We start from the raw sequence: 27,443 nt of genomic DNA on the forward strand, positions 1-27,443 counted from the left end.
CACAGCAACCACAACATGTCTCTACAAGCAGACAAGATGTGTGCATTTTACACACACATTGCTGTGCGTAAAATTCAAATACAGGGTGGTTTTGATTGTGAGCAGAGGGAGAGAGAGAGAGAACTATGAGACTGCAGTCTCACTGGCATGTGACCAAACCTGTGATTTTCTGTCCTGCTCTCTATGGGAGACAACCCGGCCAGCATCCCTGTTTACCACGCCATAGTAGGTTTGGGTGAAGGGCAGAGCACAGGGTCAGGGAATGTAATGAGGTTGGACATGAAGAAAAGGGGATCAAACAGAATGGGAGATGAAGATGGACGCAGATACAATGACCAGGTATTGACTGGCAGACCCTTCGGACCTTAACTCAACCCCCGGGCATAAGAATGAAAAATGCAGGCTCTCTCAAATGGAGCCGCTTCATACATAAGGAACGAAACTCCCTGAGATACAAACGTACACGCTCATAGATGAGAAAACACACCACAAAAAAAATCCAGCACAATCCTCATCCCCTACTGTATTTTCGGAGTGAAATCAATGCGAAACAAAGGGATCAGACGTGGATTTCTATGTGAATTCCATTTGCCTGAAGGTTAAGCGAGGAAAAGGAAGGCATATAGAAAAGGGAACATTGCAGAAGTTAGCAGAGTAGAACAGAGAGGAATGGAGAAGAAAGTTGTGAGAAAGAAAAAGGTTTTCTGACACTGAATGTACAATGGAGCCCTCTTACCAAGAAGAGAGGAAAACATGAGCGTGTTCTTCAAAGAGAATATGCATGGGGTGTGGCGAGTATCGCTCTGGTAACAATATGGTTGTAAAATCTTTATCTCCACAGGCTTCTTGCATGACTCACCTTGACCTGATGGCTGGAGTTCTGTCTTTGCTCTTGTACCTGTAACAATCTTTCTCTGAAAGAACACCCCCCATCTTTCTCTTTGCTACAGCAAACTATAACCTTACTCTTGCTGTTTGTTATTCTCACTTTCAGCTTTACCCCCTCTTTCCCCTCTCCAGCCCTTTTCTTTCCCTTCACTTCACTCTCATGTGACTTGTTCTCCTTATGCCGTAACCCTTTTCTAGTTTTCTATATAGATTCCAAAACCTGTTCACCCTGAATCTTTATTGTTTGCCTTTGACCTCCACTGGGAGCAACAACTCTCATGTATTTTTATCACTTTTGTTTCTCTACTTTCCCCTCTTGCCTCTAGTCTCCATTTTACTTTCATACCACTTAGTCCAGACTGTGATGAGAAAATATGTAAAAGATCGCCAAGTGAAATTGGGATGCACTATAAAAAAATTGAAGGTCCAAATTGAATACCTGTCAATGAAAACATGACGAGGAACATAATCCTTAATCACAGTGAAATAAAGTGTAACACAACTATTATATAAGATGTGAAAAAAGTAAAAATTGGGTCCAGATGTTTGAATTTATATCACTACTGATCAAAATCCTGAAACCAGAACCCACCTGATAAATATTTAAATAAGTTCATCATAAATCAAAAGCTGTCAGGACTGCTGTAATTATTAAATGATGATATTTGCACGAGTAAATACAGTGAAAAGTAACAATTTTCATTCCATGCACATAACAAATAGCGAACCACATCATCCACCATTTTCAGCAATGCATTGTGGTTAACTAACTAGCATGAAGGACTGTGGTGTCTGACAGACCATGACCTGCAGGCTGAGCTCAAACTTCTTCTCCACCTCTACGCCCGAAGCACTGTAGAGAAAGTGTAGCCAGTGGTGCATTGAAATGCAGCTCAAATGATCAGCAACTCATAAAAGTAAGAAATAATCAAAGGAAAAGGTGGGCATTTCCTTAGCTGACAGAGTGTTTCATTGAGGGAATGTAAAAGTTGACAAGGAGCAACAAAAGAGTGACGGTTGTCATCAGTGTCTATCAATGTTCTGCTTCTTTCCTCTTTGTTCCCTCTGCTGTGTGGTCTCCACTCACTGGGGTTTACAAAGGGCCCTGCAGTGTTTTGCTCTTGACTAATCAAACTAGTCAGTGTCACAGGGCAGCCTTATCTAAAACACATGGCCATGTCAGTTCTCTTCACTCCTCAGCTTTTCAATGCTTAACAGGTTCCCAGTTTAAACATCGTTAAGTCCAAGAGTCTTCAGGCCTCAGCTCAGACAGAACATCATTTACAAAGATCGTCAGGACATGTAGTAACAATCAAAGTGTACATTTTTAACACTTTGCATCATTTCTGGTTAAAAACATTAATAAAAATGCAGAGAAGTCCACATCTCATTGTATATATTCACAGGAAGCTATTATGTGTGTGATTGAGAATGGCTTATTTGTTTGTGTGTGTCTGCACTCGTGTTCTCATGTCACTCCCACCTTGAAGTGCGAGGTGACAGAGTGTGCAGATATTCGGAAAGCTTACCTCGTAGAGGAGGCATCCTAGCGACCAGATGTCAGATTTGAAGTTGTAGCCGTTTTCATGTATCCTCTCTGGTGACATGTAGTAAGGAGTACCCACTGGAACACAAAGGCAGGCAGGAAGGAGGGAAAGGAGGGGAAACAAATAGAAAGAAATAGAAGCAGAAAAGGCAATAAGGACAAAAAGAGAGAGGATTAACATTTTGCAATAAAAACTCACATTTCTCCCATTTTCTCTACAAAGGGTGCATGTTTATAGAAGATTTTCAATGATTTAGTGGGATAGCTTGAGAAAGGGTGCTTTAAAGTGCATTACCTTAATCAATTATAAATAAATTGAAATAAGATGATGCATGATTAAGTTAGATATCATCATACATACCCAAACCACACATGCAATTGCACCAGCATTACAAAGTTAAATACATATGTACAGAAAAATCATTTCCACACACACAAAATACACATAAATCAGTTCTGATTAGTGTGGCTTCATAATGATCTGAAACAGTAGTCAAGGAATATATCCAGGGAGCAGCAGTGGAGCCTTAAAACCTGGTTCATTCCTGGTTCTGGTTTTGAAACTCAAGAATCCAAAACTGCCAAATGGCAGAGCTCCAGAAAATCAGAGCGTCACCCAACTGGATGCAAAGAGGAGCCTCAGCTCAGCGTTGCATTCATGACACACTGCAGGAAGCTGGGGAGATCTGTTGTTTTCTTAGCTGAGTTTGACTGGCTGCTTTTATCATCTGCTTTCTGTTTATTGTGATTTTCCATGTAAAAGTCTTTCAAGCAAATCCAGCAGAGGCTTTTTATTGATCACATATGGTTAAAGGATGGAAATTTTAGCAGCAGTCTAACCTGTGCAGAGAAGCTCTCTGACTGTACTTATTCCATATCCTCTCAAGCAGCCATATGAGCGGAGGCTTACTTAAGTAAAAGGGTAACAACTTCACAGCAACATCCCTGAAAGGACTGTGTGCATACCTCAGAACAGTGCTTCTGCTTCAGATATTAAAATAGTCATCTTTCATCCCTTTCCCTCACATCATACATACACTAAATATGTTTGACTTTTCACCATTTATTTCTTAAAGTCTGATATCTGTTTGGTAGAAATGCAGTGTGACCTGCTTTTTTTCTAAGCTAGAATTTAGTTTCTCAACATGAAAATGTTTCCAGGCTTTTAGTCTAATCAAACATGACACCCTCTTCTGTTATTAACTCATCTTGTGTGCTAATGTGAAATGTGGTAAAACTAAATCTTAAATAGACACCACTGACTATTAGCAAAAGCTACAAGGACCTTCTCCCATTTCAGAAGTGCATGAATTGAACTGTATGTAATTGGATTTGATTTGAACCTCTTACTTAGTCTGTACAGCGCTCTGTGGTGACTTTTGTTGGGAAATGATGCAATATAAATGAACTAAATTCAACTGAATGTGCAATTAAGGGGAGAAAATAAAGGCTAGGATCCTCTTCTGGTAATTAAAATTTTCCTTCCAAGCATAAACATTGATTAGACACAACATTATGACCACTTTTACCTCTTCTTCTGCTGACAAAGCAGCCCTGACATGACAAACCATAGACTTCACAAGACTTCTAAAAGTCTCCACCACCAAGCCACCAGAACAACCTCCAGAACAACCTGTAATTTGTGACTCATCTTTCCAACATATCTCTCAGATAGTTGATTAGATTTAGATCTGGAGGAGATTTTAGAGATCAAGTCAACACCTCAACCTCATTTCTAAAACTTTTCACTGAGAGGCAGAGTTCCTTATCCTACTCTAGAAGGCTATTGCCTCCATTTCTAAAAGAAAAGTCACAATAATCAACACAGACACATTCAGTAATTCAGGTCACTATTCTTTTACTTAATCATGGCCAACTTTTGGTCCCTACATGCATATGTCCTGAAGACTGTAAATAGAGGACATCCTGCAGGAGGCACAGTGGTGTATGTGCTATAATCCAGCCATCAAGCATCACCATTTAGCCTTTATCAGAGCTACTTAATTACTTTTACGTTCCCTTTGTTTTGCTTATAGCACCTTAATTTGAAAGGCAGAATCTTCACTTCCTGTCTAGTATATCCTATTCATAAAAAGACACCACTTTAACAAGATTTTTATAAAAAAAAAATTAAACTTTACCAATCAGTTACGTCTATTCAATGCACAGTACTTAAATTTTGCATTAGGAAAAACAGGGCAACAGTAACTGGTTTCCATTGAGTTTACAATTTGCACAAACAGCTAGAAGAGAGCTGGGTATGTGAGAACAGATCTCAAGTGGGAAGAACTCTGGAGAAAAGTCAGCTTGTAGAAAAACGTTTGGGAAAAGCCAGAACTGCACAGTCACAGTACTGACATGTGCACACACTGACAAACTCCAGAGCCATTCTGCACAAATATTGTAACTGCCATTCATAAAAATTAAGAGGGAGGGGTGGGGGATATTAGATTTGAAGATTACTGGGTCTGAAATTAAAGCTATAGTGCTTAAAATTTGGGTGACAATCTAATTTGTTTGAAGAAAACATGCTTTTAACTTAAATGTGTGATTTTGAATAATGAAGCATTACCTGCCATCCAAAAATAATCAGCACTGGAAGCAAAAGAGCAAGTAGAAGAATGCAGGGTGCTGGGATTGCTGTTTTAATTGGTTATGAGGCTGGTGTCGTGGTTTATGAGCATTCTTGTCTCTGTCAGTAGGTCTGTCTGTATGTATATCTTATATATATATGTGTGTGTGTGTGTGTGTGTGTGTGTGTGTGTGTGTGTGAGTAAGAGCGATGCAAGGTCTCATGGTGCGGTTTGAACAGGCTCCCTTAACATTCATTATTAGTTGATTAAAAGAATCAGCCTCTCTTATGCTAATAGTTGCATAAAAAGGCAGCAGTGCTCGACTACAGCTCCTTTAGTGAGCTGAATTAAGGGCACATTATTTATTCATGCAAATAAATTGAAAGCCATGTAGGGATTGATTTCCATTATTGTGAATAGCAATGACAACAATGTTTTCTCTGCACAATGGCATAAGCGTTGTTGAACGGGAGGTGAGATGCCATCATCTATAAAGAACTCAACACTACTAAACCCCTGCTGAGCGTACGGCAAAATGAACAAAACCTTGTCTCGTCTGAACTACGCTCATTGATTTGATGCAGCTTCCTTACTAACTTTAAACCTAAAGCTCTTACAGGAATACTTAAAGGTTTCAGAGGGAGGTTTTATTAATAAACAGTCTCTCATCTGTGCTCTATTACCAATTTTAGACTGCATTACTTTGAACACCACTCAAAGGCTATTACTGGGTTTCTTATTCAGACCCACAGCTGGAGTTTAGAAACCTCTACTGATGCAGAAGTCTAGGAAAGTACCAGAGTCAGAATGAACTGTAAAAAAGTCATTAGATGTTTGCTGTATTTACCCCAATACTTGTGTTTTTTAAGATATCTGAACCCTTACCTCAGATTTGCCTCTCTACCCACCTCTTTTTTCTAAATCACTTGCTCTTTATAACTTACAATTTATGCATAAAACATCATTATTGTTCTCAACATTAGATATTTTAATTGCACATATATTACATAACTTACTACAGCTAATTGGCAGTAATGAATTTTAGGTTTGTTCTTGCCTTAACACGACCAATGTTAACATTCTGCAGTTTTCCATTGTGTTGTTTTTTATGAATAGTAACTATCCGAGTATGCTTTTGTGTGCACGTTCAAACCCATTTGAGTCTCTGTGCAAAGGTGCATTTGTACATAAGACAAAAGGATCATCTCTCCAAGTGTGTGCTGTGTGTGTGTTGGTGTGTGGACTGTGGAGTAGCTGAGTTGAAAGCCTTGGAGCTGACAGGACCTCCATCTCAGCTCCACCACCCAACTCCTCTGTTCAGCTGGGTGGCTGGGCTCATTACTTACCCAAGCATTGCAAAGGCATTAACACACACACACACACAAGCACATTACTCACATTGTTTCCATTGTCTAACTATGTGAGGTCATTGCTGCTGATCCTCATCTGAAACCAGAGGAAAATGTCTACCTCTACCTAAATATTTATTCTAACCTTAACACTAAAACCAAATCTGATCTATTAAAAAGTAATTTGAAGAGGTTTTATAGGAGAACGAATAGATGATATGTCCTAATCTTTTCAATATTGGAGGAGAAGAAAGAAAGTCATGGTCAGATAAATGTTTAAACACACACTTTCACTGCTCCCCCTCCAGGTTTTACATTCCTTCTTTGTCTTCTCCATTTGTTTGACACGGTCATTGTCTCATCTTACTTTGTTTCAACTAAGGTGATTCTTTCCATCTTTTTCTCCCCCTTTTTGTCCCCTCTTTAATGCTCATTTCTTCCATCCTAGACATTACACGTTTCTCTCCCAGTAAATTTGTCACCCATTCTTCTGCTTCTTATGCTCCTTTCTTTCTGTGACATACTGCTTTCTCCTATCCTCCTCACTTCACTCTTTCTTTTCACTCTCTTTCATTCTCCCATTCTAGTTGTTTTTGCACCTTCTCCATCTCTCTCCTTCACCTCCGCCGTCATCTTTCCCCGAGTAAAAGTCAAAGCACCAGAGGGAGGGACAGCGGGAAGGAGAAGTGACAACAAGTAAGGCACAGAAACAGCAGCAGGAGAGAAGGTGAGGTGACAGAGAAAGACAGAAGATCTGCTATTTGAAACACACAGCAAGAAATGTCAAGGGGAAACCCAGGGGGAGAGGGGGAAAGCATGAAGTGCCCAAAGTCCTACGTCTCCATAGGTCATGATAACCCACAGACATTATCTGCTTTTTAAGTAAAGGAACCGTCACAATTATCTGGATATGGTAAATAAATTGACAGGATTTTGAACAATGGTGGCAAGTTCTCCAAGATACTTAAAATATCCTTCTATATAAAAACAAATCTAGACATATTTCTGAATAACTGTTTTAAACTGCAGATTTAAAGGACAAGTGCAGTTCCACCCAGTTTTGATGTAATAAATAGCTTTTCTTTAATGCATGGTGTTTCAGTTTACTGGACATATTAGCACCCATGGCAATGATTTAGAAAACATCAACTTTGACACAGTATGGTGCATGACTCTGCACTGACCTACTAAATTGTAAATCCCACATTTTGATTGATTCAGATTGTGATTATGTTGACCATTAGGTATGTGGAGCTGCCTGTCCTTCCTCAGCCTAAAGAGGGTGCTGTGGACTCAGATTTTAATGAGCAATCACAGACACCTTTTCTCTGCTCTGCTGGAGCTGCAGGATGTTTAGCTGATAGGGTTTCTGTTGAGCTGATCATGTGACTAACACTTTCTGAGAGTCTGAGCTGCTGCTGCTGCACAGGAGGCTGAGAATAGTTTGTGGTAATAACAGCCTGACATAAAGAACAGACACAGTGTGAACGGCGTTGTTTCCATTTGTCTGCAGATAAAGTTTTACTAAATTTTCCAATCTATGGTGAAGCTGAAAAGGCCATAGTGGAGTTGGTTAACAGCTTTATGCACTTTAGTGGGCCAAACTAAAAGCATCTCAACAGATATCTGCCACATTTCACTGTAAAACTCTGCACACTCGAATGTTTCAATAAACTTGAGAAACTGGTTCTAATTTTATTGGAATCTGCCAATGCTGTTTTTATTATTCCAATAAAGCAACTGCAATGTTCTTCTTTTTCTGAGTATAACAGTTTTCATTAATTCATGAATACTGGAACACCCCTAGCTTATGCTATTACACTAACAAATAGAAAGATTGTGAAGGTAAAAACACTGGAAAAAACTAAGTCATCTATTTGTGTGATTAAAATAATGGAAAATTTATTTCAAAATCAAACAAAAAGTTTCACACCCTTCTTAGAATTGGTTTAAAAATTGCACAAGACTCTCAGTAAATAAATTGACTAGCGAATGCATTTTATAGCTTTGTTCCATTTTTTGTGTTTGGTTCAAAGCAGATGGTTTTTACAGAATGTCAAGTCTTGGACTGATGTGGCAATTTTTTTGCAACATCTCTCACTTGTTTGAATAAAATAATGTGCTAGATGATTTCATTTCCTTCAAGGGATAAATACAGTCACACTTAGAGCTGCGTGACTTCACAGTCAGTCTTCATTTGTGATAGGGTCAAAGGTCAAGGCTAAGAAGTGGTTAAGTGGTCTGCAATAAGGAATGAGGAGGCCACCAAACAACTAAATCTACTGTAATTGCCTGCAAAGGATCAATAAAGTATCCATCTATTTAAAGTAAAGATTACTAGGAGGTGCTGTGTCAGATCGACATATAGATATAAGTTACCTAGAGAGTGAGCAGCAGTTGTTTTGGAGCTGAAGAATCGTCCCAGGCCCAAGTCTCCCAGTTTCACTACTCCAGTAGCTGTGATGAATACATTGGCTGGCTTTATATCTAAAAAAAAGAAGAGAAAGGAAAAGAAAAAAGGGACAGCTTGCTCAAAGAATTCTCCCAATTTGATTTGGCAAAGGGTTAGTTTTTAGTCACTACTCAAAATACATTAAAATATAATTCCAGCTAATGTGGACTCCAGCAAGCTGTTTCCTTAAGTAATGCTAATGTGACCTGTGTAATTCTTTGAAATTTACAGTTCCTGTATAATTGTAAGTGGCTTTTAAATGGGCCTTTTCTCTGAAGTGGTTGTTAAAGCTCAGAGCACCGGGTTCATTAGTGTCCCTGTATCCTAATCAAAGTCTGTACAAGCAGAAGAACATCACCTGTAGCAAAGTGAGTCTCTGAATAAGCAGCAGTTTGACCTAATAAATCCTGGACTTTAATTGGTAAGGCTCCATTGAAAGCATGAAGGCCCATAAACACCGAGTTTTCTGGACTTTGAATTGTTTAACGACTACATTTTACCCTCCTATCAGAAATAATAACAATCAAAAAAAAATTTAAGGGCTTTATGTTTTGTTTTATTCTTTTCTGTTTTAAGGATTCATAAACTGAACCATATAAAAAAATCCCTAAATATTGTATATACATTTTTAACATATTTAGATTAACTAACTCACTGATTTTAAAATGGTCTATTTAATTAAAAAAAATACTCCTGATGTGTAATAAAGCCCAATTAATACACAAGTTACTTGTTACTCATCTATCTTTAAAGAATCCCTGTAGTCCGAATAATTTACATACAGTTACAATCATTTAATTAATAATTTGTGTGCAGGTATACAGTATGCATGTAAGCCTACCTCTATGCATGACTCTCCGGGAGTGCATATGTTCAAGTGCACTGCAGAGCTGGACAAAGTACTTCCACACGGTTCTCTCTGGGATAAGCCTCCTCTGCTTCTTAAAGTGCTGCAGTAAGTAAATACAGATGCACACACAGAAACACACAAACAGCAAATTGTGAAATCCTGGTTGCTATAAAATGCAGCGGAAAGAATGTACACATATAATATTTTAGTACAGCTGGGAAAAGCCCAAAGTATACAGTTTTAGGATGAGAGAAACAAGATTTTACTGTATATACAGTATATGCGTGTCTGTACAGGATTCTTCTCCACACTCCTAATGCAACCCAGACCCACACTCTCGTCTAACCAAGTTCAGTCTCATTTTCTCTACTGCCGACAATGGAAAGCACATGCATTCTCAGGAACAGAGAGAAAAAATTTGTGGTCCTTTTAAAAGTTCCCCATCTGGCACGCAGGACTCTTGTTATACAGCTTACAGTGGCACAGTGGTTCCACATTTTAAAGTAATACTTTTATTATTATTATTTGGAGAGCTGAGTGAGTTGTTCTTAATCATCCAAATTGTGAGCCTTCTTCAAAAAAAAAGGCCACAGTGATGACAAAGCTTCAATTTAGGGATAAAAGTTTATCGATTAAAAGTGATGAAAGCTGATGATAGAAACTTCATCTCAAGCAGCAGTGCGGACTGTGGAAATGTATCAAGTGCTGCTATCAACACACTTTTATAGGGTGTCCTTCAGGCTCCAGTTTCAGGGAAGAAAAGCCTGGATGAAAGCCAGGTTGGATGAGAGCTGCGCACATAAAAAAATTACAGTCTGACTATTTAACATTCCTGACACTTTACAGGGAAGTCTTTTACAACAAAGGCTTAAAGCTGCAGCATCACAAACTAACAACATAGAAACTGAACAAATGAAACAGAATGCTGTACAAAAAAACATATAAAAAAAACATTTAAAAACTTAATGAGCTTTTAGAAAATAAATGTGTCTAACACCATTATTAATGCTGCTCCCCCTAAATTAATTAAAATATATCAATGTGTCTAATTTAAGGCCTTCTTAAAAACTATTACATGATTTGGATGCATAGTATGGAAAAACGGCATAAAGAGAGATAATTTAAAATCTGAAGAAAATTTAACAGAAGCACCCACTGGGAGAGGAGTGACTGGTAAATATCAGCACTGATACAGTGGAGGGAAATAGAGGTAAGCTGGAAGTTTACTCAGTATTGCTTTATAGACAAAATTATACCACAGGTTTTGCCTGAGTGTTCAATGATGTCCAACTCACCAAGTCATATATAATGCAATAGCTGGTGAGAGTTTGCATTTGTAATGAAATGTAGAATGCACCATACACTAAATCAAGGCTCCATATAAGGTGGCTGCATGCATGCACAATATATCACACCATAATCAATCACAGGCAGAAAAGTTGCTTCTCTAAGTTTTTTTTCTTCTTGGCATTAAGGGAAGATTTATTTCTAAAGCAACTTGTGATATATTCAGTGTATTACTGTGATACACACTATGCTTGCACTGCATAAACAGATAATATGCATTACACCTGTTCAAATGTATGAATTGATTAGAGAATTGGGGGGGGGGACCAGCATGTGCAGCTGATGCATCAGTTACAAATTACCAAATTGCAGGACATCTGCCTCAAACACAAACCTCACATAAGCAAAATAAGAATGCAGTCACAAGGATGTTTTTGCCATCAGTGTCGACAAAGCAACAATCACAGCCTGAGACATGACTGAGATCAATATCCACTAGGTAGTAAGACATTTTTTAAATAAAAACAAACAAACAAAAAAACTGTCATCTCCAGAGAGGTTAAAGGTAAAAAAATATCTGGTTTATGCAGTGCTTGGTCATGTAAGGTTACATATTCTAATATTAAATCAAACCACTTTAAGCATTGTTTCAATCCAACTACAGTCCACATCACATTTATTTCCATCCAGAAGTTTATTAAAGCTTCTGTCATTATTTCATATTGATGATGGGAGAGTCAGAGTGCTCCATAAAGATTTCTCTAGAACATCCCAAATATTCTTGGTCTGGAAACTATGATTGCCAATCCAAGTGGAAAAACTATGTCTCACAAATTGAGCCCAAGAAATCCTGGAATTGAGATCCTTTGTTAAATGGGCTGTGAAGCTACTCATTACGTTAGTTAAGGTTGAGTATAAACATTATAATTATTGATTTTCTTAAGAAAGGTCTCATTGCAACCCTGCTTACATAAACCCAAGAAATAACTTCATTTTTCTTAGCCAAGCAGTGTTTAATATGAGTGAGTGCAAAAACAAGAGAACAGAAAAAGACAGACAGATGGAGAGACAGCAAATAGTGAAACTGTGGAAGCACTAAAGGAAATTATAAAAGGTGAGGGTGAGAGATACCAAAACTGGAGTAACATGTGAGAGAAAGAAAGGGATAGAGATAAACAGAGATGAAGAAAAGGAGGAATAGACCTTGGCCTACATCCAAACAAAGCCTCAGTGTGGAGCCATTCTTTCTTTGCCCTCCCATTTCCATATCAGAGGACTGTTTGATGTCAATGGGGGAGCACATAGACACCCACCAACACCCTCTTTTCTATGCCTTTAACAGCAAACACTGCACATGCAATATTCTGTAAGTGCATGCAAATCAAGGACCATCTGATTTCATCTGAATTCTGAAATGGTCAGGACAGAAAAGTGTGGAAAAGAGAGGGAGTAGAAGAAGGCGGGGTACGGAGGATGAGAAAGCAAAAAGAATAAAAAATGTTAAGACAGAAGCATAAACTGTACAAATGGATATACAGCAAACTACAGCTCATAAATGTGTGATTGAATCCTGGCAAACACCTGGTTTGTCATTGATTGTACTGATAAATACCATTTACAATGCTGCAGAAAACAAATGTGAAAAGATGAAACATGTATACAGGTGTGTGTCAGCATTTCTAAGAATATGACCCAATCTGAACACTCCTAGCATGTTTGTTAACTTAGCTAAGTTAGTAGTGACACTCAGTGGTTTGTTATCCTCCCTCCATGTTACCTGCCATGTTACATCTTTGTAAAATGCAACCCAGAACATTTGCTTGAATGTGTGTTTCAATGGTTGTGTCTGCACATTCTCTGCTTACACAGTACACTATATCTATGTGTAAGGTGTATGTGTGTGTGTGTGCCAAGCCTGCCATGTTCACTCTCTTGTACCACTAATCCTCGCCTCTCCTAATTTGCTGCGTTGAACTGTGCAGATGTGGAGCTGCTGAGTATGACTGCAAACAGCTTGTCGAGCTGTGCTGATACATTGCTGCGGCATCATTTATGCATGGGAGAAGACCAGGCTTTTTACATGCACACACCTAATTTGCTATACTGGCAGGTTTTTTATAATAAGTAGGGTGTCGGTGTAACTAATAGACGAAAAACAGCGTGAGCCACGGGTAAAAACTGCTACTGCTGTTAAAAACTTTGATTTCTTCTTTTGATCCAAATTGAGGAAAATTCCTGAAATAAAAACGCAATGGTCAACTTGACACATCTAGGTGGCTTAAAGCAATGCATTATATATTAAACATTGGATTACATTTTACATTAATTTGATTTTGCGGTTTAAAACCAATGAAAGACCTGGTCAAAATCAAAGTATCAGCCGGTTTTTGACTATGTCATAAGTAATGAGGAAATATCATCACTATACGTAATAAAAGGACAAAAATGTCAACCTTTTTCAGCAGAACACACAACTTATATCTTAGTTGCAAATACTCATTTTAAAATGACTTCAGGTTTAAACATACCACTACACGCCACAAAAGCTGGAACTTTATGATCATTAATCACATCATGATTTTTAACAATGTCTTTTTTCCAGTCTTGGCAGAAAGAAACACATAATACTTGAAGGAATGTGCAGGAGGCCTGACAATAGTTGGTTTTTGGTTTCAGGATGAAAGGGATGATTAAGACTGATTCAGTGACCAGGTAGTCGAAAGCCTATAACAACCAAAAACCACAGACCTCCTGCAGCCATGGCTCAATGTCTCGAAGGCCTTGTTGGCAGTTTGATGCTTGTGTGCCCAAAACAACTGAACAACAATTAATGACGACTTGATTTAGCTAAGATTTTTGTGTGATATAAGCCTCCGAGGCCTAGGGTTGTATTTAAACAACATATTCTTTGAGAAAATACATTATAAATGAAAAAAAAATGTCTTGCTTTGATAATTGATGACACATTCCTTTAATATTTTTATCCCAGATTAAAGTGAAGCAGCATTTAAAACAATAAAACCTAATACCAAAACACAATCACTCTTAATCATTTATTCTTCGTTATAGTCTGAATCACTTTTGAATCCTTTAAGGCATCTGGACTGAGTGTTCAAAGTATTTTACCACCAATCAGCTGTTTGTTTTTTGCTTGTTTATTGTGTTTTTTCATCAAGCATGTGAGACAGAAGCGCAACTACTCGGCTGAATTCATTACCTTGATCATACGAGAGAGGTCCCCGGCATCCGCCAACTCTAGAACTATGTTGAGCTCGTTGTCCTCAATAAAAGATGCGTGGTACTTTATCACATTGGGGTGGTTCAGTTGCTGTTAAAAAGAAAAAAGGCATGTCATTGAAGGAAAATAATATACAGCAAACAGAATAAATGTAGGTGACACTTGTTATATGGACATCCTTGGTTAAACTCCCCAGATTTACTATTATCAAGAAAATCAGAAGTTTAAGTCAAGTGCAATTAACTGTAATTTCACCATCAAGTAAAATAAAATGTTTGAAACCATACATGCAACATATATTTTGGTACACGTGGACCTAATGAGACGGTTTTGTCCTCAAGGGTGACATGTCACAACAAATCCCTGTCTGAGATGACAACAGCACATGTGTGCGACACACACACACACACGCACACACACACACACGTGTGACAGGCTGACATGGCTGGCAGTCAAAAAAACAAGCATTCCAGGCTCATCTCTAGTGGAGATTCCTTCCTATTGGTTGGTCAATAAGGCAGGAACAGTGATCCTTGTAGTAAACAAAAAGTTTCTTTCCATCCAGAGGAAGAGACGGGGGAGAGGGGAATTATGAAGGAAAAGAAACAAATGACACAGTGACATGGAAAAGGAATGGAGACAGGACAAAGTGAAGGAGGTAGGGAAAGAGAACAAAGGCGAGGATAGAAAACAGAACGGGAGAAGGATAAGGTAAGCTGAGCTAGAAAAGGGGGAAGGGAAAGAGGAGAGATGGTGATATGTGGATAGTTGGAGCCGTGATGCGAGCAGACGGAGGGGTGTGACACGCGTCCTCCGCTCGGCACTGCTATGCCTTCTCTGCTGTGATTAAAGAAATGTTCATGCTCTGGATGATGCCGAGAAGAGGGGGAAAGGAGAGCACAGTGGAGTATACTACGCTACACTACACTCTCCACTCCATGTCTGCATCCTTCTGCAATCCTCTTCCTCATTCGCTCTCTGTGTATCTTCCTCATGTCTCCATCTTTCCTTCTCCCTCCCTTGTCCTTTCTTGCCAGATGTATTTTTGGCTCAGAGTGGCAGTTCTGCACAGCTCCACACGGTAGCACAGCCAAAGAGTGATGACAAGTACCCCCCCCCCTCGCCGCAACCCACTGCTCTTCCACAACTTAGACCTTAGGCGAAAGATTCGGAGGAATGAAGAGATATGTTAACATGCAGATGTTTATGTAAATGATAGATGGGTCCCTGCTGCAATACAACAATCATTCATAGGGAAATATTGCATAGAGTCTTGCATGATTATGTAATTACACATGCTGGCTGAGACCCAACAGCGTGTGTAATTACTTAATCATGCAAGACTATGTGATACATTTGTTTAGCTGGTGATGTGTTTCAAAGCAGAAGAAGACACAGACTCATGCAATCTGATGGCACAAACTTATGCATGCTAGAAAATTAAAGTATAGTGAAATTACACACTGTTTATTGTGGCAAAATGAAAGCATCCAGTAAAAGTAAGAACTAATATAGTTGGAAAGATTTCCTGTGAAAATCTGAATTCTGTGAGGTCAGAAGAATGAAGCAAAACGCAGCCTTTAAAGTCACTGCCCTGCAGAAATTAATTCTTTGTGCTGCGTGACATATTTTTCAAATGAAATTAGGAGCAAAAACAATTCTGTGTTGTAAATCTGAATACAGAATGAATGCCTCGTACATACAAAGATCAAGCCTCTGAATATGCTGCGTGTGTATCAGGTTAAATGAAGCTGGTTAATGTCAGTTTTCTGTCTTTCCAGTAAACCACAGCTATAATCTAATCAGCTGCAAAACCCAGACATGCATGTAAACATAGACAGAGAGATGCACAAACACACACACACGTATCACACAGCATACAGAAACAATATCATTACGGCTTTTCACTATTGATTAGGGGAAATCATTAGTCAGAAAACAATCCGGGCAGCATTAAAAACAAGTAAGAGGAATACTGTGGGATTTCAAAATGGGAAATTTGGCAGATTGGCACGTGGGAAGCCATTTCTGCAAGAAACATCCCTATCAACATGAATTTAGACAAAAGGAGAAAGTGAGAAGAGAAATTCTCAATTTGAAATCATCATGCCAAGGCAAGAAAATACAGATGAATGAACAGACATAAACACAGGCAGACAAACAAACAAATAGGCATACTGTTGAATGGCCATGACTGAGTATGCCTGTGTGTGTGTGTCTCTGATCACAGACGACTATGTGTGTCATTCCAGTCGTCCCATGCCAGTGTGCGTCTCATTATTCTGATTTTGCTGTGTCTCCTGTTGGCCTGTCTAGTGGCGGATAAGGCAGAAGGACTGTCTCTCTCACGTTCAGTCGTTTATTATCAGGCTGGCTGGGCAGCCCAGTGCCAGGGATAGCTTCTATGTTCACTAGCAATCAGCTTGCAGGGGGAAAAAAAAGAAATGAAAAGCTCTGAACAGGATAAATGAGGGAAAGGGTTGAAGACAGAGAAGAGATGATATAAAAACATAGCAACTAGCCAAAAAGGCATACCGAGAGAAAATAGAAATAGAAGGGGAAAAGAAGTTGTAGAAAATGGGGTAAAAGGAAAAAGATCCATATACTGACTGGGAATAAAACAAATGTAGCAGGAATGAAAAGCACTAAACTGGCAGTGACATTTAACCCTGCCCTGAACCCCTTCAGGAGGTCAGATTCACAGACGTGGCAACCCTCCTGCTCCATGTCTTCACGTCAGTGATCGACTGCTCAAATTAACGCTCTCCACAGGGTATCGTCAGAGTATCTTTGTCTTTGATTGGTCCACAGAACCCCAGGAGCTCCAATGAAGTGTCTGAGTGACACACACTAATTGGTTTTGTTTTTCTTTTTACCTGTAATGTGTAAGCGCGAGTGTGCACATACACACAAAGTGGCTGCAGTGCACGCGCTCACACACAGAAATGCTGCATGGAGAAGAATACTACCTGAACAACAAACACAGAGCTCTGACATAAATCTAGGATCTTTCAGACAGGTAGAAATATTGAAACTGTCATTGGTTTGTTCATTAGCATTTAAGCAGCCTAGTTGACACATGTTAAATGTAGTTTAACAAAAAAAAACTACTTCAATGGGAGGAAAAAAGCGAAGCAAGAATGAAGAAAGGAAGAGGCACACGAGAGATGCTTCTAAATTTCCATGCTGGTGCACTGTTGCTTGGTTTTAAACATTTTAAAAAGACTTGAGAGAGAAAAAAAGAAACCATACTTCAGGCATTTAAAAGGAGCCAATGGGAGCCTGGAGGGATGTAACACTGCTGTATTCACACACAGACACACACAGAGGCAGAAATACACACACACTGTATAGTCACACATGCATACTCATTCATATTCTCATTTGTGTGCACAACAGCCCCGTGCATTTGTATCAATCTAAGAAAATGCACACACACACTGAACACACAGAACACACAGATCCATGCCGTCTGGTGCAGATCAATTGTTTTCCTGTGGTGGTGGGTCTCAGCTGAGGCACCTTGAGAGAACAGAGCACAGCGCATGGCGCCGTCTCCCTCTTCTCTGGTTCTTTACCTTAAGGAGATCTATCTCTTTGATGCAATCTTGCCGAGCTTTGGCATCCATCAAGTCGAATATCTATCAAGAGATCAAAAGGGGAGAAAGTAAGAGAGGACAGAAGGGTGTTTTGACATATTCACAAAAAAGTAAGATTGAGAGAAGCAGAGAAACTAGAGGGGAGAAAAAACACAAAACAGAACATGGTTGCTGTTATCTGGAGGGTGGCACTGGAGTGACTACAGGTGTTCACGTCTGAGTAACATACACATATCCCTGTGAAAAGGTGTATTTGAGGTTTGTGTCTGGATACCAGCTCAATCAGAGCAGCACACTTTCTTGTCAGCATGTATATGTACAAGTCAGCACATACAGCAAAGCAAGAAAGTGCATGAATCTGTGTGTGTAACTGCAAATTCACTACAGACTCTTACTGTAAAATTAGTTCACACCGTTATGTGCTTCACATGCACAGCTTTCTGTAATTTAAAATGAATGTTGACAAAATAAATCCGGCCTTGACCATAATACTACAAATATTGCTAATATACAGAATTTTATAAGCTAAAATAATCGCAGCAAGTGGATTCGATACACTAAGCTACTGTGTGTTGCCTTGTGTGCAGGTGTTGACAGAGCAAATTAGCAATAAGTTCATGCTGACCTTTTGACAAATTGAACTTTGGCTAAATATATTCTCTCAGCCTGAAAATAAAACTATTTATTGCACCTTACCTGAATTTTCTTCAAGGCCACTGGCGTGTTGTCTAACAGGTACCGTGCTCTGTACACCTCACTGAACTGGCCACGTCCAATCTTCTTCTCGATCTGGAAGTTAGCCAGTGAATTATAGCCCATATCCGGCTGCAACTGTTTCTGAATGAAAGGCGAGAACCACTCTTAACATTTACATGCAAACACATGCATCTTTACAGTCAAAAAGTAAACAGGCGCATCCATGTACGCCATCTTTGCACAAGGAAAAGTCTGTTAAAATATTTACATACATTTTGCAAAAAACCATAGATTTGTTTTAAAGTGCAGGCAGCTGAACATTTCTGAAAGAGAAAAGGATGAGGGTTAGAGAATATGGGTGAAACAGTGCTGAGGCCTGGTTTCTCTGGTCTGTTTTGCTGAGAGGCTGCTTTAGGCTGCTGCTGATTTGACTGCCATTAGGCTGATGTGTTTCAGGAATGTGCATACACTTAACTCCAGAATAACACTAAAGCCAGATTATTTTATCGGTCAATACATCTAACTTTGTACAGGTAAAGTATAATGGTAAACTTATTTAACCAGTGACTGTTCTGCTGGTACCAGACATTCACTTTTAATTCCAGCACTAACAATCTTTATTTTATGTTGTTTTTTTTATTTATCAATTTAAAGTTTGCAGAAGCAAGCTAATCCATTTTTCTTGGCTTTCATGTGTGCCGTTTTCTATTTAATTCACTGGAGCAAAGGTGAAACACCTAGTTTTCAAAGAAACAGAGAATTTTTTTTTGTATATTTAAATTTAGACTTTAAATAATAAAAAACAAGGTTTTATTTTTACATGCACGCACAGCTGACTGCTTTTGTCTGCCAAGAAATATCACCACAAATCTGGCCCTGGTCCACAGATCAAGACTCCTTAATTTGCCTCGCTCCACAGAGACACTCACCTTCCGCCGGTAATAAATAAAAAAATACACTCAAAAATAAACTAGAATTAGCCCTGTAGACATGATGTGTGAAAAATTCACAGAGCAGACTTTGTGACCTTTCCAGCCTACTGGTTAACTCGTAAAAGGCGTTGGTGAAAGCAAACAAAAGGTGACAGATATCAGAATGCCACATGTCACCAGTACTTCTGCCAGCGTGGCTGTGGGAGCAGCTCGGGGGGGGCAGGAAACTTAGAAGTGAGGATGAAGAAGGAAGAAGGTCAAAAATTAATCTCCTACATAGAAAGACGTACAAGAGAAGTGTCACCACATCGGTTCTCATCACTGGTGTTTCGCATTTTGACAAAGTTACCACAAGAAGAGACTGAACTCTTAACTGGCACACTATCATCACAGCAATTAGGTTTTAGTTTAGAGGAAAAACACAATAATTACACAACAAATAATGTACTGTAGCTCAAAGTCATTTATGACCAGCAAAGGTCTTATTTCTTTTTGAAAAACAATTATTTAAAAATTCTGGATTAGTGGTCAACTATCGGATCATTGTTTGCTAAATATTTAAGACAGCAAAGTCTTTTATTTTAACACTAAAAACGTCTAGGCACAGCATTTTATTTTCTGTAAATCGACAAAACTAAAAGTTTCTTTTTTTAAGCCTATAACTAGAGTAAAATATGCAAAGAGGCACACAGTGACAGTGAGAGGAGGCAGAATAGTTCATCCTGGTCTAGAAGACTGGAGGAGGGGGTGGAGGGGGCATACGTTCAAGCATTTACTTGTTTTTTTATTTTTTTAAGTTGACAGCCAAAGCAGTAGGCGTGAACCAATCAGATGCCCCGTCCAATTAACACCACTGAGGTGTGTGCATTTTTCAGCATGACACCACCATCATCCGAAGCTGTGTAAGAATCACTGACAGCCAGCATCAGACTCTGCTCCACAACACCCTGTTCGACTCAACGTTACATCTGCATAACGATCATAATGCCTCACTAATTGTTACTACAAAATACTTTATCAAAACAAATTGTTCCACTGAAGGTTATTTGTTAACTAAAATTGCTTAAAATTAAAATCTACAACAAGCGTGTCACACCAAAAAGTGAAGCAATATTTGGCTATACAGTCTGTTTTCATAATTCGAAGAAACCCTTTTTGCAGATGGATAGATCAAGGTTTATACATTTAAAGAAAAGATAAAAAGCAACAGCAAGACAGAGGACAAGAGGGCATTGCTTTCATTCGCTGTGTGGTAGCTTGACAAATGTTAGCATGAGCCTCTAAAGCGCTCTGACAACCGCCTGCTGAGAGCACAGTCTTGCTAATGTGTCTTGGCATTTCAGCTTCGTAATCACACATTTACATATGCAATGACCTACATTTGCATGTCAGCTCGCACACTGTCCAGCATGATTAACAGTGGGCACCTCCCCGTGTGGAGTCGCCCTGGGTGGCAGCAGAGGCCATGCGAGGGCGGAAGAGAGGGCGGAAGAGAGGGCTGGAGGGAGGGCGGCGTTTCTGGCAGCCAAGGGGCCGAGCTGCCAGGCAGGATTATGTCAGCCGGCGGCCCCGACATTAGACACTTCATTAGAGCTAATCTGTTTAGCAGTGGGCAGTGTATGTAAACTTCACAGGCCATTTGCGGCACCTCTTCGCCCCCTGGCCTGGCCTTCAAAGGGCAGCCAGACCAGAGCTGAGTGACAGGCCATCTCATCAGCCACACACGAGTGTCACACAATCAGAAGCTCCCAGCTGAACGACAAGGCCACAGCAAACACACACTCTCACACACATACAGACATAGAAAAGGAAATCACAGAGTAATGACCCTGAATGAGGCTGGGGTCAAAGTCTGGTTGAATCCAGAGTTGAGGGGTACATAGACCTTTGTTAAGGATTGAAGCTCCATGTGCTGGTTAGACACACTGGTACAGATCAAGAATAAAAAGTTGTTTACTGGTCTGAATTTTTTTACCTGCCAAGCTCCAACTGGGACAAAAGTTTTGGAAGCCCATCCATTATAATGACAGATAAATGTCTGTCTCAAAACAATCATGTAATAAAAATACTTAACTTAAAAGTCTGTAATTCCTCTGGGTGTAAATTAAACGGCATAATTAGTTTCAAAACTAAAAAGAAAGTCATCAAACATGAAAACAATGTGATATGACTGTAGAACAGTGTTTGAGAGTGGAAAACTTTCATCACAAGGAACAATAGGCACACAAAACAGTTTTCATCAGCAGGGATGAACACACCTGCATTGTGTGCATAAATGTGTTTCTACAAGCACTTGGCTACAATAAGAACGCACTTACACTTCCTACATGATCTTAGTTAATCATACATTTGTTTGACATTGTGTTTTTTGAGAAGCTGTGGGCGTGGCGAGTGGATGACGCCTCCTTTTATTTGATTGGTAATCTTCCGTCAAACAGGTTCAGGTGGTGCCATCATTAGTAGCAACAAAAACATTCCTGAACTAAGAGCAGTTGTACTGGTCATGGTAAAACTGGAGCTGAAGGTACCTGAATAAATACTTATAAAGGACTCAACCACAGACTTAATATTAAACTCTAAACTGCAACAACAGCAGGAACATGTGACCACGTGGAATCAGCCAATCACTGCCTTCATGGGTCACATGTATTAGTAATAAGCAAATATCTGACTCAGAAACAATTCATTTAAGTCAATGTGTAATTCAAAACATTCTTTTTTTAAACCGTTTTTGCATCTTGGCTGAATAACTAATACAGGTTTTGATAATGAGCATATTTAGCAAACAGAAGAGCTGTTTTAATTTAAAAGAAAAATTATATAGTAGGAATTTATTTATTTGTTTTTTGTGTTACGAAAAACAAAAAATTGTTAATTTCTGTAAATGTTCAGTTCAAACCTAATTTGGTAAATCAATGCAAATCATGACAAATTTCCAAATGATTTAAGTGGTGATCCTAAAGTTTCTGATTTTCAGTTTAGAGCATCAGTGATACTTATTATAGAGCTTTATTTGTTACAAACTGTACTTATGGCAATAAAGTCTGTACCTTGCTTGATAATACAAAGACAAAAATTACAGAGTAGTAATTTTCCTGATTTCCAGTATTGAACTGAAATATTCTAATAATGTGGCAAACCAAACAGACTCCTGCTCTCTTCAGCACTCCACAGAAACCAATGTCAACTGCTCACTTCACAGGATGAATTGATTTGATGAAAATAAGACTGAAGCTTGTGTTTGCTTACCTAAAGTAGGAAAGAGGTGTTTGTAGGGTTTAAGCAATGTTTTGCTAACGAGTTATTGATCAGAGAAGTTTGAAGAATGTGCCTTTGGGTAGAACGGTAGTTCTGCTGTGAAGCTGTCGGTGTTTAACGACTTTTGAATCAACAAATCAAAACAGAGAAGAAATGCAATGTTTGTGTTACAGTAAACTTCCATGGTAACAACATGTTAGCATGTGTGTGAGGCTGTTATATACACAGCAGCACATGCAGAAACATAATATGAACCATCATGAACCTTCGTTAATCTCACTAAAGCTAAGACAAGGTCAACAAGGACTGAGGGGAAAAAGAGGAAAATTCTCTCAAGAAATTTTTTTTCTAAAACCCTTCTGATTTGTATTTTTGTTTTGTATGATATGATGTAAACACTTACTCTTTTTACATAGTTTAATTAGAGATGGGGACAAGCCACAGTGGATGAAGATTAAGTGGCAGTTGTGCTAGGCATTGTGGGTAACGTCTATGAGGGACAGGGTAAAAAGGTGACACACATCCACCATGGGTTAGTCACAGGCGGGGGGCATTGAAAGAGAGTATAAGTATAGCGAGAAACAGAGAAGGAGCAGACAGACAGCTCATTGGAGAAGTGTGATATGGGCTGCCCAATAATGACACCATTGCCAAACACAACTGACAAGACACATGGAGAGTGGAAGACGGGATGCAGAAGACAGGGAAAAGGAAATAGGGAGGAGGAGGTGGGGGACATGCACCAGAGGGGCGAGGGTGTGATGTGACAGCCCAGTAGTGCCAACGGCTGCCACACAAGGGCCAGCGGCACCAGAGAGGTGCTGTCTCATATAAAAAGACCAAGACGAATGCAGATACTGAGAGAGAAACTGGGGGGCACATTCATGCAAAGAAAAAGGCTAAATTTGAAGGCCAACTATCTACAAGAAGCCCATATTTTAAAGGAAGCTACACACTAGAATTTACAAAAAATGTCTACATAGTCTAAAAAAAAATTGTAGTCTGGAGACATGGGTTTTACTGTTCAGTACAAAAACCAAATTATCAGCTGAAAACTCACAGTAAAAGGAGGTTAGAGGATGAGAAATGACAAAATAAGATGTTTAGCGAATCCAAAGAATATGAATCATTGAGCATTTGTTTTGGGTAATGTAATAACCGCATGTGGTTATTCATAAGTGGTCTGTACAGTTATGTTATCAGAGAAACTCAAAAATATCTGCTTACTGTTGGAGAACTAAAAACGCAAACTGGATAAATGAGAAACCATTTGGACACTTAGAGAAGTAGTACCTGAGCCCAACTGGAACAACATGACTGGACTCTGAGATACAGAGTTCCTTTTTCTGTGCTGACCAAAGTCTAACGAGATCAACAATAACATCATTTATCTTAGTTCATAGGCTTTTAACTGGAGATATTCTTCCAAATTGAATGTGTTGATACCAAATTTACATGAAAGCTCTTTTCAAAGTGCAAAAACAAATCATAAAATTTGTTTGGATTCCATCCAAGAGATACAAAGTCAGATACAGGGGGAGATGTAGACAGCAACTGGCAGCAAGGGAGGGGATAACACCCAGCCTCAGCAGCCACCAGCCCCCTTGAGCAGGCACCATGCAATATTCATCCTCAGCCAGTCAGCCAAGGAGCCAGGCAGGGAAAGCAGCAGGATTCACCCCAAAGGTGCTTCTCATTCCTCTCTTCTCAATCTGCTCCACAACCACACCGCCTTGTCTCAGTACTTCCAGACAGATCTGTGTCTGTCAAACTGTGCCGTGACAGTCGAAATCTGATCTGAAGGGGCCTTCTCAGAAACCCTCCCACTCACTCTAGAGCAAATGCACCATTAAAAATGCACATCTTACCATCTCATCTCATTTAACTAATGCATATGCATCATACCTCCGGGACCAAGAGAAATTATATTGCAAGCGATCTGGAGTATCCTTCATTACATATACAATTCAGATTTCTTCAGGAGGAGGCTGGTGTTTTGCTTTTTTTTTTCCTTCTTTTTTTCCCTGGCTCCCAAGCAAACTGAACCTTATAAAAGTGCGAAACAGATACAGGACTTGTTGAAAGACACCCATCTGGATGCTGGTTAGACAGCCATCTACATAATCTAACTTTTTCCCTCTCTTTCTCCATCTTCCATTAAATGTGAAATCGGTTCAAACATGTTCAGTGTGAGTGGGAACGAAAAAGAAAAACATGATGCAACATAGAAAGTTCAGTGCTTCCTGTACCTTAAGCAGAAAAAGTGAGTCTAGAATTAACACTGACGTAAACTGCTAGAAATAGACTGAAAACCAGGGAAAGAAATCTTTAGGGCAGAACAATAAAACAATAAACTGCTGAAAGATCAGTTAAAAAAAACATTTGTGTGTGTATGTGTGGGGGAAGTGTTGCCAAAGTCAAATTAATTATTAGAGCTTTTATCTGCAGTTCTTCTGTGTGCAACCCAATTATGCCTAATTTTACAATTACAAATCTTAGAATAAACTAACCCCCTTGGCAATTCCAGTGTTAATGTTGCCATGCCCTTCCACACACAAAACAAAGCAACCAGTACCATCCTATTTTTAACATTGTTTTTTCATTCCCCCCCACAAGAAGAACCCACATTTACTCTGGGGCATATGGATGATCCTCTTTGTTTAAAGTCTATTCAATACTTATGGAGGCAAAAACATCCTCCTGTAAAGAAATCAATGTCCCTGATGTTCGAGAGCGGTATTAAAACCCAACAATGACCAGATCTGCGCAGTACAAGCTTAAGCTGAATCGAACAAAAAGAGCGATGCAGGAAGGCCAGGCTCTGCCAACCTCCTGAGCTCTGATCAATACCAACAACTCAACATTCATCCACTGCTGTCCATCTCACACACGGGCTACAGTCAGCTGTCGGATGATTGGACTGAGGGGCACGTATTGACTGACAAGAAGAGAGAATGAATATTAAATAAATTAGTGTGAAGAGGATGGGATGCTTCAAATAAACAGGATTATTGTTATTAAAAATCAAACCCAAAAAATTAACTGAATTCAAGATCCTGAAAGAAGTTAGTTTGATTTACTTTCACAGAAAAGTTTCCACCCAGCCCTGGTTATGCTGTAACAAATATAACCCTTGATCTATCACCTGGCACTTTTATTACCCAACACTTTTCTGACACTTTTTAAATGACTTTACAAAAAGAGTACAGCCGATGGCCTGGACTGGTTTTGGAGGTACTGCATCTCCCTTGGAACTCTGTTTAGAGCCGATTTCTGAGATGGAAATGTAGGCGGTTAAGAAAAGTACCCCAATAAAAGACTTCCTGGAAAAGGTTTCTGTGGTCAAAATGCAGCTACACAGTTTTTAACTGCAAAGCTGATCTTTAATTGCTTGTTTCCTCAGGTATGTTATAGGCCAGCAGCTCAGAGCAAACACACACGTCTCCTTACAGTCCCTAAACCACTAAATCCTGTTTGTTGCAGCCACAGATTTGATCATAGCAACATTTCTAAGCTGCCTGTTTTAAGCCCATGAAAAAAACATTAAATGCAAATAATTTCCCAACTTAACAATGAAAACAATTAACTCAAAACATTGGTTGAATTTACTTTTGCATATTAGTAGATAAATATTATATGTGCACAAATTGACATGCCTTCTAAGTGTGATTCAGCAGTAATATGACTACTGTAATGCCATAAAGCGGAACTACCAGCATAATGGTCTAATATCTTGCAACTAATACTTTTTGAACTCCTTTTACAGATTATTGTATTTAGTAACTACGTTCAGCAGTTTGTGTTTGTGTTTGTGTGAGAGTGTGTAAAGTTACCTGAAATACTGGCGGCACGGCTGCTTGAGGTCCTTGTGGATGTATATCCATATTCATGGTGTTAAGAGTTTGATCCTGTACACCCCTGGAAACCAATAACAAAGACAATTCCTTTAAAATACAACTAAATTTGACAAATTTACATAAATACGAGCCAATATTGACTGTTGTTCACCATTAGGTTAGTAAGTGATTGATGAAATGGTCTCCAGTTTCAGAGGAACCTGAATCCAGGTCGTGCCTGTAAATCTGACACTCTTTATCTCAATCCCTCTCAAGTTGCAGCAAGGCAAAGCTGCAGCAGGTAGCAATAGTATCCTGAACAAAGCACTTAAGGGGTGTTTTTCCAAGAAATCTTCCTTGGAAATTACGGGTTATGCCGGTTACCGTTTCAAGCAGTTCCATTTAATTTTATGTTTTGAGAAATTGTGGGTCACAGCAAGGTGAGTGAGCTGCATATGGGTGCATGTCATATACTTCCTTATATTTGCATACTTAGACATGTGACCTAGATGGAAGCAACCTGCATAAAAAAAACCACCACCAGTTGCTTATCTTACAGCCGAGCTCAAAATAGCCGGTGCTCTAAAAAGAAATTTTACTTGAATGAATAATTTACATGTTTTAAAGAAAAAAAGTATGATGCAAAAATTGAATTCATGCATGCAATTGACTTATAATTACCATTTACACTGAACTCATCTCTTTGAGAATAAATTATTTTTTGATAGTTGCTCTAGCGTAATTTTCAGTCCACAAGGTAATGCAAACAAAGTCAAACAATTAACACAGATTAAATCAGAACTAACACAGGATGCAGAGCATACACATCAACAATCATGTATCACACATAAGGTGTGATGCCTATATGTATTCCATATAAAAGGCATTTAGCCAAAGAAACACGCATACATTTTTGAGAGAAAAATGCATCTCTATAAA

At 39.1% G+C, this 27,443-nt stretch overlaps 1 protein-coding gene across 2 annotated transcripts in view; it reads right to left on the reverse strand.

Annotated features, from left to right (window-relative positions):
- Nucleotides 1-27,443, reverse strand: part of nek7 (NIMA-related kinase 7) — a 55,399-nt gene that overhangs the window by 11,988 nt on the left and 15,968 nt on the right. For both annotated transcript variants that reach the window (XM_017413547.3, XM_017413549.3), the window contains exons 2-8: nt 26,502-26,586; nt 18,479-18,619; nt 17,762-17,824; nt 14,163-14,273; nt 9,650-9,758; nt 8,736-8,843; nt 2,418-2,512 (exon numbers count right to left, since the gene is read on the reverse strand). In XM_017413547.3, the coding sequence (XP_017269036.1) occupies nt 2,418-2,512; nt 8,736-8,843; nt 9,650-9,758; nt 14,163-14,273; nt 17,762-17,824; nt 18,479-18,619; nt 26,502-26,558 (684 nt within the window). In that variant the 5' untranslated portion in view covers nt 26,559-26,586. The remainder of the gene's footprint in view (nt 1-2,417; nt 2,513-8,735; nt 8,844-9,649; nt 9,759-14,162; nt 14,274-17,761; nt 17,825-18,478; nt 18,620-26,501; nt 26,587-27,443) is intronic.

The sequence above is a fragment of the Kryptolebias marmoratus genome, linkage group LG24, assembly GCF_001649575.2.
Source record: "Kryptolebias marmoratus isolate JLee-2015 linkage group LG24, ASM164957v2, whole genome shotgun sequence".
NCBI classification, from domain to species: Eukaryota; Metazoa; Chordata; class Actinopteri; order Cyprinodontiformes; family Rivulidae; genus Kryptolebias; species Kryptolebias marmoratus.